The 13824-nt window shown below is 47.5% G+C and overlaps 1 protein-coding gene across 1 annotated transcript in view; it reads right to left on the bottom strand.

The window, feature by feature from the left end:
* ARHGEF7 (Rho guanine nucleotide exchange factor 7) overlaps positions 1 to 13269 on the bottom strand; it is a 118941-nt gene extending 105672 nt beyond the window's left edge. Inside the window, exon 1 of the mRNA XM_031046124.1 lies at positions 13105 to 13269. Coding sequence (XP_030901984.1) covers positions 13105 to 13269 — 165 coding nt within the window. The remainder of the gene's footprint in view (positions 1 to 13104) is intronic.
* Positions 13270 to 13824: the final 555 nt, after the last annotated feature.

Raw genomic sequence — 13824 nt, 5'->3', positions numbered from 1 at the left:
CCATATTTTTGTCTCCAGTATTTGCATCCTCCTCTTGATTTCACAGACCAGCAATTCATTAATAGGAGCTCTTCTTCTCATATGTCTATATGACTCCTAGTACAAAGAGGCCTCAGTGTCCAACTGGAACCTCTGAGTGCTCTAAGTAATACAGATAAAAAAAGGTTAATAGTAATTAGAAAAGACAACGATTCCAGGGGGACCTGACAGATTCTTAATTAGGGACCAGAGCTCCACAGTGGAATTTAAAGACAGAAGCAGAAGGTAATACACAGAACAGCAACAGTTTAAACCAGATCTTTGTGGTTCAGGGACAGGTTCTGATTAAGATTTAATCTCTTGGGGAGTAGCTCTGGAAATCATGGCTTGTTCAGTGAGGACACTTATGTGATGCACTGCAGCTATCAAGAAGCAGAGTACATTTTCCACCAGCCAGGAAATATGGAGAACAACGTGTGATACAGATAGATGGTACTTAGTTAAGTAGTTTAATCAGTTTATATCTATGATTTCAATCAACAGCAACATGCATAAAAAAGGGCAATGCAGAGACAAGCTCTACCAAAAAAAGATATGACAGGGGTGGTCTTAGAAAAAAATGAAAAAGGCTACCATTAGTTCATTTGGACAGGAAAAGTATATGAAGAAAATAAGCATGGAATGTATAAAATAATAAATTTAAAAGAAAAAAGCAGAACACACACAGCCCCCAAAAAACTCCACAGTCCTTTGATTGCAATGGGTGAACACAAGAAATTAATAAAAAGTAAAAGACATCTTCACCTATATGTATGGGAAACTGTTTACTTGCAACTGTGTGCTGAATAAGTTGAAAAAAATGGGTCAAAGAGAGATGTATAAGGTCTCTAAATACAAACTAAAATCCACCAGGAAGACAATAGAAAGAGATTGAATGACAGAAAGGCTACTATCTATAAGTTAAAAAATAATCATTTATCTAGCATGACATATGGTGTGTACAACATGGTTTACTATGTAAGAAGACTATCACAGTTACTAGAAAGCGGAAACTAATAGAGAACATAATAGGTAGCTGCAAACTAGTAGGCATGCCCAGGAGACACTTGACAGCATTCTGTTTGGGAGTACAGCTGACCCAAGTCTGAAGTTCAAAGACTTGGCCTTCAAGTAAGTATACTAGGGGGGAAATCCCACAAAGAGGGAACCCTGCACTATAAGGAACATCACAGAAGAATGCAATCCCAAAGGGAGGTGCTGTAGGGACAGGGTGGATGAAGGTACTGTCCTCTCACAACATGCCCAAACATTTTTCCCTGCACCCTGTTTATCCTGCCTGGAGCCTTTTACAGAGGATCTGCCTTGCACCAGTAGTTTTCTCTCCAGGTTTCAGAACAGCTTGTATACACAGCACACTACTGCAATCTTAACAGTAAAAACACTACAGATGAACACTATGGCAAAACTAATGAAAGAGTCCTATTGATCACATTCGGTCCCACAGCAGCTATGTTTTGCTTCCAGACCTTGGGACTGGAGCCCAGTTTCCAGACCCCTGGTGGCGTGCAGTGGCCCAGAGGCAAACACCTCCTGCAGAAGCACTGCAGGCTGGGGTTTGTCATCAGGCTTTATGTTCAGGGATAAAAATGAGATTTAAAAAAAAAAAAAATTACAGGCCATTCTCACTAACTTGGGCTGTGAAGCTGAAGGTGATTGATTCACTGTCCAGCACCTCCTGCAGGTTCCTTCCCTCCCTACGGCTCCCAGCTGTTACCTCCTGCCAGCTCCTGCTCCCTGCAGGGCACTTTCCTTGAGGCATTCAGGTTTTCTGCTCCATCCTCTGTCCCAGAGCACCCACCCTCACAAATTGCACCCAGCAGGGATGGAAAAGAAAGAGTGGTATCACAGTGGCATCTTCCATAGCTGCACAGGAGGACACCATCTGCTTCTTGAGGATGCACCCATTGCTAGGGACTGATGGCAGGTACAGTGCTGCCTCCATAGTCAGTAAACAGAGCAGGGCTCAGAGGACTGTGGATGGAGCCCAGTGCTCCTCCCAACACAGCTGGAGTCATAGGTGCGCTTTGAAGGGTTGCATCTTCCACATCTCTGAGTAAGGAGCACACTGCAGTTGAGCCAAACCACTTCATGGATGGCTCATCTTGCTGATGGCATTAGGTGACATTACAGGATGCTGTAATTAAACTAAAAACACAGATCAGGATTCTCAGCAAGATGCAGTTTTGGTTTAGAATCAGGTGTCTTGGTGGAGCACTAGATCTCACCACAACACTGTTTCTGCAGTACTGTATGTCATTCTTTAGTACTGACTTTTCCAAACCTGCAAAACCTGCTGCCCACAAACTTGTCAACAATAAGCCACACAGCAGTTACCATGCCCAGGTCTGGATTTTGGCATGAGGAAACGCATGCTCTGAAAACAGAGCAGGCAGGCAGGAAGCATAGTTAATAAGAGCTAGATTCTGTAAAACATTTAAGTTCCTACACACCATGCACTAAGGTGCCCAAATTTTAAATTTCTAGGTTTCACACAAGAATTCATCTGCTGCACACAGCACAAAGGGAAAGGCAGGTGCCTTAATATATGCTCTACAATTCTTACATGCTGAGAAGGATACCTGGCCTTCAAGTTAACCAAGAGCTAAGACACAGCAAAAGGCAAAAGGAAGAGCTCACCTATGTTCTTGACCCCCTGTGGGACTCTTAACACAGCGAGTCTTCATGTGCGTAGTGTTCCAAACTCCAGTCATCTCCTGGACTTTCAAGAGTCCTTTGGAAGAACTCAAAGTGCATCCTCACAGAGAGTGACAGCTGTGCACTTTTATGAAGTAATTTAGGATGGTCCTCTTGCCCTTGGACACCACTGTTAATGACAGCCACAGCAGCAATTCCAGTCCCACGTTTAGCCCTACCGCACAAACTTATCCCACCACCCTTCTTTTACTGTCCAATGGGCCAGACCAACTCATGAGCCACAGCTTCATGCTTCCTCAATTTCTACCCTTCTATGTTTCCACACTTCTAGTCACGATCTATGACTAGAAGTCACTTCTGTGGTATTTTAACAAATGAACCTCTTTTAAATGCCATCAGAACATACTAATCTTCCTCAGGAATCATTTTGCTCTAAGAACTGAGTTTTGCTACTTCATCCTCTCTCACTCATCTTTTTTTGCAAATAATTATGTTTACTGAAAATATATGCTGTGTTGGGAGGTGTTTATGCATGTAGTATTTATCCTGTACTCCAAGCATGTGTTTGTCCTTTGAGAGTGTCAAGTTGAAGGGGCGTCAAAGCAAGAACTGAGAACCTTGGGATAATCACAGAATCCCAAGGGTTGGAAGGGACCTCAAAAGATCATCTAGTCCAACCCCCCTGCAAGAGCAGAGTAACCTAGAGTACATCACACAAGAACTTGTCCAGGTGGGCCTTGAATATCTCCAACGTAGGAGACTCCACAACCCCCCTGGACAACCTGTTCCAGTGCTCTGTCACTCTTACAGTAAAGACGTCCTTCCTGATGTTAATGTGGAACCTCCTATGCTCCAGTTTACACCCATTGTCCCTTGTCCTGTCACTGGATATCACTGAAAAAAGCCTAGCTCCATCATCCTGACACCCACCCTTTACATATTTGTAAACACTGATGAGGTCACCCCTCAGTCTCCTCCAAGCTAAAGAGACCCAGCTCCCTCAGCCTCTCCTCATAAGGGAGGTGTTCCACTCCCTTCATCATCTTTGTGGCTCTGCGCTGGACTCTTTCAAGCAATTCCCTGTCCTTCTTGAACTGAGGGGCCCAGAACTGGATGCAATATTCCAGATGCGGCCTCACCAAGGCAGAGTAGAGGGGGAGGAGAACCTCTCTTGCCCTACTAACCACACCCTTTCTAATGCACCCTAGGATGCCGTTTGCCTTCTTGGCCACAAGGGCACATTGCTTTGCTCATGGTCATCCTCCTGTCCACCAGGACCCCCAGGTCCCTTTCCCCTTCACTACTTTCCAGCAGGCCAACCCCCAACCTGTACTGGTACATGGGGTTGTTCTTCCCCAGATGCAAAACTCTACACTTGCCCTTGTTGAATTTCATCAAGTTTCTCCCCACCCAACTCTCCAGCCTGTCCAGGTCTCGCTGAATGGCAACACAGCCTTCTGGTGTGTCAGCCACTCCTCCCAATTTAGTGTCATCAGCGAACTTGCTGAGGGCACACTCAGTTCCCTCATCCAGGTCGTTGATGAAAATATTAAACAGCACTGGTCCCAGCACCGACCCCTGAGGGACTCCACTAGTCACAGACCTCCAGCTAGATTCTGCCCCATTGACCACAACTCTCTGCCTTCTTCCTTTCAACCAGTTCTTGATCCACCTCACTACCTGATCGTCAAGCCCACACTTCCCCAGGAACCATGAGCACTTTGGTTGACTGAAGACTCCTCCAACTCTTTCTTACCCTGCACACATTCAGAAATGGTCTTCTGCTTGACCAGCCTTCATTAACAGTGACCTACATTCAAACACACTTGACGTTCTGCTTTAGCTGCTTCAGTCCATTATCAGAAATAGCCCTCAAAAGCCCTCAAAAACCCAGTTCAGCTTACTTTGCAAAGAAAATTTACAGCTAGATTAAAATGCCAGCTGGATCTGTGGCAGCCTTGATAAACTGGTTATTTGAATCTTACACAACTAGAGCCCCTTTTTTACTTTAACTTGTCCTGTGAAAATGATACTGTAAACCTGATACAGCTGTTTGAGTTCATCCTGTCAGATCTGCACTTTTATTAAACAATGTTGAGGAAAACAGTATGTTCTCTGCAATAGAAGAACTGTACTTTTGTCACTTCCTTTGGACGCCTATCAAATTCCCATCAAAGTCTATAAACTGACTCCCAGGAGGTGGGTATTCAACCAAGCCCTAAGATAGAAACACAGTGAGTTAAGGGCACTAGTACATTCCAGACTGCAATTCTGCTTTCTCAAGTTTCTGTTATGTTCTTATATTTCACGTAAAAACTACATTAAGTCAGCATTAAGAAACTGAGAATGCCAAGCACGTAAAACTTAGTAAATAGAAGACTGACAGTTGCCTTTGCAACTGCAATTACAATCTGCTTACAGGCCCACCTTTTGAACTGAACAAGGCAGGAGTCCTACCAGAGCACACGTGAGTGTGCCTGAACAATTTTATGTATGCACATAAGAGGGTGTAGTTGCAGCTGCAGGAGTAATGGTCTTTCCAGTCTTTCCTAAATGCTGAGAACTCCTAATTCCTGTGGCTTTGCTTGTTTTCTCGTTATTTCAAAGAAAAGGAGGAAATCAGTGAGTGTGCAACGGTCACCATCCCCATGCAGTACCATCAGCCTCATGCTGCAGAGCTCCAAGGGTGCCAGCATTAGCTGCCCACAGGAAGGCAAGTATTTCCCTGAAGCCAGTGAGGGGAAAAAACCAGATGAAGTGCTGCCCCAGGTGCGGGCAGCGTTTGGGCAGGGCTTGGCAAGACCCTATCTAAAAAGGTTCCCCTGCAGAGAGGAACTGGTGGGTAGGGATTTTGCAGTCCTTCTCACATAAACCCTGCAGCATTTCCCACGCAGCATCACTGTTTTGATGCAGCACAAGCTTCAGCTTCAGGAGTTCAATCACTCAGGGTTTGTTTACACTGGGAGAGCTCTGCTGCTAGATATGCTGGCATCGCTCCTCAGTGTGGATGTAACATATGCCAGAGAGGGAATTCCTCTGCCAGTCTAACGGTACCACTTCCCCCAGTGACATTAACGAAGCCAACAAAAGCATGCCTCTGTCAGCACAGCTGCACTGGTGGAGAGAGGATGTATGATTTTTACTGCTCTTCCCCGTGGTTTCTGGGTGAAAATATTCCATACTGTGAAGGCCCTACAGTGGGGACCCTCTCCTGGGCAATCTGCCAACATCATCCAACAACACTTGCTGCAGAGCAGGAAAATGGAGACATGAACAAAATGCTCTTAGACCCAATCAGCATTTTGCAGTTTAAGGGGACCCTGCTCACCAGGTGCCAGAAGTCTGTGGTGAGGAGGGGCACAACAGGAACTTCTTGCAGATGAAGCTGGCCACTCCTTCTCAAACCTGCAGCACCAGTGGCAGGTGATGGCAGCAACCACATTTACAGAGATGCGACAAGAGGGTGAAGCAGGAGTGAGCACAGGAGTGTCACACTGGCTGAGTATCAGGGAGTAAATCTCAGCCAGCCAAGGTGCAAGACTGACGCTGCTGCCATGCTGCCAGCTCACAGTATTTCTGTAAGCCCTGTCATGCTTGAAATATTTTAAAGTTCAGCTCTTCAAATCACAGCAAGTATGTAGCAACCAATTAAGACCATTATTCAAGAAAGATGTATATTGGATTCCCCTCAGTGTTTCAAAGCCAGATTTTATTTATGTATATGTGTATATATATATGTACAAATACTCCCATAAACATATAATTTGTAGATTTCAGTTTTAAAGCCAGACTTCCAGTTTTTCTAAGGCTTGAACTGAAAACAAACATTTTCATGTGGACAATGTGGTGCCCTCAGCCGCTAACACGCAGTAGTAACCAGAGAGAGCATGCTAGTGGCATCCCCACTGTTTTTCCTTTTCCCACAGATGCACAGCGTTCAGTGGATGGTCTAGGTAGCAGTAGGATACCTGAGGGCTAAGGAATTGTGCTTTCTGTTGTCCATATTATGCACAGATATAGAAAGAATTTATCTAGAAATTGCAAAAAGGACATTAATGAGAGTAAGACCATCAAAATTACATTATCTTTATGTATTTTCTTACAAAAACAATTTAACCACCAACAGTTCCCTTAATTGCCCCCTTTTCTCAGGGTCTGGCATGCCATTACTTAATTCTGTCTAGACCCTTACGCATTAACAGCTTCTGATTTTCAAGGAAAAAGCAAACACAAGTCCTCTGCTTCCTCAGCACACATATATATACAGGCAGAATGTTTCTCTGGCTAGCACCCCAGTCACATGAATTACAGAGCCAGTGCATAGATGGGAAGAGCACAGGCATCCTCCTTCAGAGCATCCTGCACCCCTGCTCTCACGATGCAATAGGAGTAACATGGTAAATGACCATGTGGCAGGACTGAATGGCCCCATAAGAAGCTCACAGTAATGCTTATGAGAACAGCATGTATTCAGGAAAAGGGCACTCATTGCTTGGGGTAACTTTCCCCTGGTGCTTGGCTCACCCTTGCAGTGCTTCCACCCTAGAGCAACAGCATCCACACACATGCCAGCACTCCCCAAGCATGCAGTCACAGCAGGCACAGCTGCCCAGCATGGATTATTCCTGCCAGAAGCATAATAATCTCCTTGGGAGGCTTTACATAAGGACTGTTGCTGGGGGGACAGACCATATGCACATTAAAATGCAGGTTTTGCTTCCTGCCTCCCAGGTCTAGTCCTACAATGACCTGCTGCTACCTCTGCAATTTCAGCTTCTGCAATACCTTTCCACCAGATTTCAGTGAGTGACGGCAGGATAGTCCTTTGGTTCAGCCAGGCAGACCCTGACAGCCTCCCTGGGGCTGCAAGGGCAAAGCTATCCTGCCAGAAGAATTTCCCAAATTCAGATTGCTCAAGGGCAACCAGCACCTGGCAACTACTACCTTAGGAGTAACCTCTGCACCACTGGTGGGATGCTCACCACAGTTCCTGAGCTCTGCCTGGGCTCCACAGTCAGTTCACAGCCCACGTGGTGCCTTCTGCAAAGGTAGTGGGCTATAAGAATCATTACTTGTTAATAACTCTGGCTCCCAAACACCTTCCCTTTCTTCTTCCTTTGCAACACTTGAAATACCACATTCAGGTCACACCTTGTCACAACAGGACAGAAGTAGTTAGCCTTGTTACATCCGTGTGAAATCAGAAGCAAGTGAACGTGACTCCCGCTTCCCTAGAGCTGTAGCTGCACCCATCGTGAGGACAAGGATGCTGAGATGGCTGGCAAAAGTGGCAACCTGAACCCTTCTTTTGGGGACTCTGACTATCCTCCAGTGCTTGCACTCATACACAACAATACATTTGCCTTGTGAGTTGTGAAGAGTTAATTTCTTCCTAAACTACAGTTCAGAGCAGCTCACTTAGCCAGAGACCTCCACCATTAAAGAACGAATCATACTAATATTGAAGGTTTAGTTCAGAGAAGACTGAGAGGGGATGTCATTAATGGATATAAAGATCTCAAAAGCGAGTGCCAGAAGGATGGTGCCAGACTCTTCAGTGATGACTACTGAGAGGACGAGGATGAATGGCCATTAACTAAAACACAAGAAATTTCACCCCAACATGAGGAATAACTTCTTTATGTTGAGGGTGGCAGAGCACTGGAGAAGGCTACTCAGGGAGGTTGTGGAGTCTCCCTCTCTGGAGACATTCAAAACGCACCTGGACACATTCCTGTGTAACCTGCTCTAGATGGTCCTGCCTTGGCAGGGGGCTGGACTAGATGATCTCCAGAGGTCACTTCCGACCCTAATCACTCTGTATTTATAAAAAGATCCTCATCCTTGCTGCCATCAGCCCTGATCCTATCCCAATTAATAACCAAATTAATGTGACACTGGTGCCCAATCCACCAGAGGGAGAATGAATTTTTCTCCCAGCCATGAGCAAGAGTGGTGTATTTATGTTCCCGGGGTCAGCCCCATGCCACTCCTCTCATGCCTCGGTGATGCAGGCAAGCAAGAGGAAGCAGCTTTGTTTTGGATCAGACCCCCATGCCCAGCAGAGCAGCTTTGGGGTTGTCCAATCCTACACTTGGTGCAACGAAGGCTGGGGACGGTCTGTTCGACAGAGGGGGGCCAGGGTGTGCATAACCCAGCATGCTTCTCTATCCCCTAGCTTCAAAGCACTGAACCAGCTGCTCTGATCCCCTCCAGAAGTCTCTAATGGGAGTAGGGGGGGTGCCAAATGGCTGCTGCATCACATTCCCCCTTGTGTCTTCCCTTTTCTCCCTGAACGGAACAAAGCTGTCCTCAAAGTGATGCTTTCTGTCGAACAGCTGACCAAAACTGAAAGTACAAACAAAATTTAATGGAGCGCGAAGCCTCATATGACAAGGAAAATTCCCGCTCCAGTTCTCATCTCTGTTTACAACGTCAAAAGTGGGTCAAATTGGTCTGCAATGGAGGAATCTGTTTGGAAAATTATCTCAGGGAGGAAAAAGCATCTAAGTGGTAGACAACTGCACTGCAATGCTTCCACATGGATCTTTCCCCCTGCCATCAAAGTAACTCAGTTTTACAATGCAGGGTGGAAATCCTGTAACTCAAACCCACAGCTTTTCATTCAAATGACCTGAATTCAGCAATTCCATATCCTTTAGAGCAGGTAAGTCGACAAGTGTCTTCCAGTACAGATCTCTGCACTTTAAAACAATTAAGACCGGGCTGGATTTGGTCAGGGTGGGGGAAGCTGTTGGGGGGTTTGTTAGTTTTGTGGTTTTGTATTATTTTTGTCTTAAATAACTGCCCTCCCTTTTGTTTCTTTGCCATGTTCGAGATAAGGTTATTGAGCTGCATCACACTGCCTAACTCAACTATTCTGTTTTATCCCATCATGGTCTCTCACAGCATGCAAAGGAACCGTAATGACATTAAATGGGAGCCCAGAAATAAGAGAAACAGCCTGTAGTAACATCACTTTCCAAAGTATTTTCATTTCAAGTACTAGGAATCTGCTGAATTTAGTATGTCCTTTGCTGTTGTTAAGGATAGATGTCAGGAAGTTTTGGCTACATTTGCATTACAATCAAGAAGCTCTGTACATTATTGTGTGCAAGGATGGTATACAAATACAAAGCAATCTAATGAAAGAACATACCAACCAGCCTCAGAACCCACTAATTTGTTGTATCGACTTAAGGAAAATCTGTTGTTTGACCTTCAAGTGCTCGATTCTTTTTACGATCACACAACATTTATTTATTAAGACTCTTCTGCTAAGTACTCTCAGGGTACCCAGAAGCTTTAAAAAGCACAAAATGCCAAAAAAAGATGCATTATTGCATTGCTGCACATACTGAATCCTCTTCCTGAACAGTTTTTGAAAGGAAGAAATGCATTCATAGCATTTTTAGAAAACATCTTAACAAGAACCAAACTGATAAACACTCGTTCTTATTTATAATTTGTATCCTTATTCTGTCTTTGGTTTTAGTTACTATTTTGTATTTACAGAAAAAAATGAGCTCTATAAGTCCCCAGAGTATCTGCTGATGTCAGGTATTTTTTAGAAAGTTATGATTTCAAATTATTTTAAGAGCTGCCCATGGCAGGGGGGTTGGAACTAGATGATCTTAAGGTCCTTTCCAACCCTAACTGTTCTATGATTCTATGAATCTGTGGGACAAACCTTGCAACTTTAGGCTTCAAATATGTCCAATTTGAACTGGTGGCTTTCAGAAATTCCATTCAGGAATAAAAAGGTCACATTTAAAATGCACTCAGTATTAAAAAAGAATAAAAATGACACAACGAATAGTAGTAGGAAAAAGGACTTTGAAAAAAATAAAATACAGGACAGGATGAAAATTTTGTATGTATTTATTAGCAAAGAAAAGAAAAAATATCATGGAAACAACTCAGACTTGTAACAGTGGCAGAGAGCATGCAAGAAGTATCTGCTATTACTGTGAGTCTGTAGGAAAAGACTATTCAGAAAGTTGGATGGGAAGATGAGTTCATGAGTCTCCCTGATGTGTTTATGAATTAGAAAGTGCAATGTGAAAGACACACAAAAATAAGTACAGTTCTCCTCACAAAAGTAAAGTGCCCCTAAAAATTAAATAAATAAATACATGAAGGGTTATTTCTCCCCGAACTTTCACCAAGTCAAAGCTGGAGGGACCTCTGTCAGCCTCGCATCCAGCACTGTGCTCAGGAAGGTGGAGGCTGTGAAGCACCAGGGTTCCTCCTGCCCTGGCTCCTGTCCCAGCCACACACTACTCAATGTAAACCTCATGCCTCACACCACAGGGTACACAATAAACCCCCCTGACAGCTCCTGGCATGCCAGGCTGGTGGTGGGGCTGGTGGCTACTGGGAGCTCGGTGAGCTCAGCCCCTCTGCTAAACTCCCCTCTGGGTGTGGGTACCGTGAGGAGAACCTCCTGCCTGAACATCAGAGGGATTCACACCTCTGATGTGGAAAGAAAAGAGAGCCTCTTGTTCACGCTGAGCTGTTCCTAGCTATACCACACAAGAGAAAAGCACTTTTAAGTCGGGAAATGCTGCTCTAACACGTCTTATTTACTTTGTTGCTCCTTAGAGCCTATTTCACAAATTGAGTTCAGGACCCCATCTGACTAGGCTTGACATCTGCACAAGGGGAAAGAACTTTTCTGCCCAATAACTAAGGGCCCAGAGCCCAGCATTTTCAAGAGGTGCTCAGAGAGGATGCCTGGAGCAGCACCGTGGGATGGGCTGGCAAGACCCTCCTTGGGTCTGGTGCCAGCAGGCAAGAGAGCCTGGTGGCAATGAGGGACAGGCAGAGCTTGCCCAAGCAGGTGGGCAACCAAGCAGGGGCTTCACATGCTGAGGGGTCCCTGTCCTCAGCCCCACATCACCCATGTAACCCTGAACGGAAGAGCAGGACATTTACCTGCTCCACAGCTGCAGTTTACAGCCCAGTACACTTAGACAGAAGTTAGCACCTCTCATACCATGGCCACAAAGCCGCAGCACCTCAGGAGTGGACCCATCCTCTTTGGCTCTATTGCCCAAACAGCCACTCTGGGGAAGATGGCAGTGAGGAAAGCTGGGGTCAGCGATAGCAGCATCAACTGTCCCAGCTAACTCCACTGGCCACCATGACGAACCCCAAGTTACCCACACTCACACCACTGTGAACACACTGTGCCTGCTCTCATCACTTCCATCACCCATCAACAGCACCACGGGCTCCTGCAGGGAGTATCCCCATGCTACCTCCTGATTTGCTTGTGAATTTAGGGGAGCAGGAATGACCTAATGCATCCATAGAGCAGGACTCCAGTCCAGAGCCAAGACCTCCACACTATGGTACAACACAAGCAACAACCTCAGTCGGTGGCAGACTGAAGAATGGAGACAGCCTAGTCCAGCACCCCACTGAGCTCAAGGCACTGGCTTTCAACTTTGTGGGTCAGCGGACTGCTTGAAAAAGAGCCACAGAAGGTAACAAAAGCCCATTGTCAGCAGGCTTCAGCGCCCGGAGTGTCTGCCAGCCGCAAAAGGTGAAATGTATGGTGTTATTTTCAAGCGAGGAGTTTTCCCGTCAGCATGGCAGATGACCTTCACCAGCCTTCTCTTTCTCACCTCATCCTGGCTTACGAGGAAAGTTTTTCCACTACGTGAGTCACTACATGTACCGTGTTGTTGAGCACCAGGTGAGACAACAGTGCTGTCACAAGTCTTGAGGCACAATACCACCCTCCCCTCTAGCCGAGCTGCGACAGCAATTACGTGCGCACACGGAGCACAAGAAAAGTTACCTGACACTGTACATTTCCCTCAAACGCAACGCAGAACGGAGCTGTAACGCGCTTTTTCAACACGAAAAGGACGAGATTTGTTTTCTTTCCCACAGGCTACCAAGTGGTAAAAGACCCAAATAACGCTAAAGCAGCCTTCAAGAAAACTAAGCGTCAAACGTTAAAATGTCCTTCAGAGGCTGGAAGGGATGAGCTGAATCACCCCACGAGCGAGGTGAGGCACCAGCTATGCCAGCAGTTCCAGGGATAAGTTTGCAGCCTGTGCGTGACGCGCCAGAAAAGATCCATAGCCCCCCAAAAAACGAGAACGCTTCTCCCATGCACATCCAGCACTTCGCTCTGGAGAGCGGACCATTCTTCTATGTGAAACCCTTGCGAACCCGTGGCCCTCAAGGGGAAGCACTCTTCATCCGACCACCCCCGGGGCGATACCGGGGCTTACCCTGCAACCCCATCCCGCCCCATCGCGCCCTTCACCCCCTGGGGCCTGCGGGACCCTCGTCCCTCCCGCACGGGCTGAGGCGGCTCAGGGGGCCCGTCGGCGGGTGCGGCGGGCCCGGCTGCACAAAGAGCGGCTGGGCGAGGGGAAACCGGGCACTTACTTTGTCTATGGTGCCCGGGAGGAGACGGTCGAGCAGGCGGCAGAGCACTACCCCGTCCTTCAGGGAGGACTGGAGGAAGCCCTCGGGGTCGGAGATCGTCTTTTTGGGCGACTCCAGCACGCCCAGGGCGATCAGCCACGTAACGGTCTGCTCCGCCGAATTCATGGCGATGGCGGCGGGGCGGGGGTCGCGGCCCCCCGCGCCTCCCCTCGCGTGGGTTTTGTGTGTCCCCGGGCGGGGGCTTCAGGCGGAGGCCGGCGCCGCCCCCATGTGAATGCAGATGACGACGCCCCGGCCCCGCCGCCGCCACAGACACATGCAGCTGCAGCAGTGCCGCCTCCTCCCCGCCCCCCCCCTCCCGCCGCCGCCGCCGCCACCGCCGCCGCCGCCGCCCCATGACATCACTGGCAGCGGCGGCAGCCGGCCCCTCCGCGCGGGGGCAGCGCGCCCGCGGACAGCCGCGCGCCACTCCGCACCCTCAACCGCAAAGACCCGCGCGCCCCCCGTGGGGCGGGCGGCGGCTGCCCCCTAGCGGCAGGACGGCGCCTCCGCGGGCGCGCAGCGGGATAGGCACAAGTCCTGTGAGGAGCGACCGAGGGAGCCGGGGGGTTAGTCTGGAGAGAAGGAGGCTCAGGGGGGACCTCATCGCTCTCTGCAACTACCTGAAAGGAGGATGGAGTGAGGTGTGGGTTGGTCTCTTCTCCCAGGTAACAAGTGACA

The sequence above is a fragment of the Melopsittacus undulatus genome, chromosome 2 (genome assembly GCF_012275295.1).
Source record: "Melopsittacus undulatus isolate bMelUnd1 chromosome 2, bMelUnd1.mat.Z, whole genome shotgun sequence".
NCBI lineage: Eukaryota > Metazoa > Chordata > Aves > Psittaciformes > Psittaculidae > Melopsittacus > Melopsittacus undulatus.
Note: the sequence above shows the minus strand (reverse complement) of the source record. Positions and strands in the feature narration are given on the sequence as shown.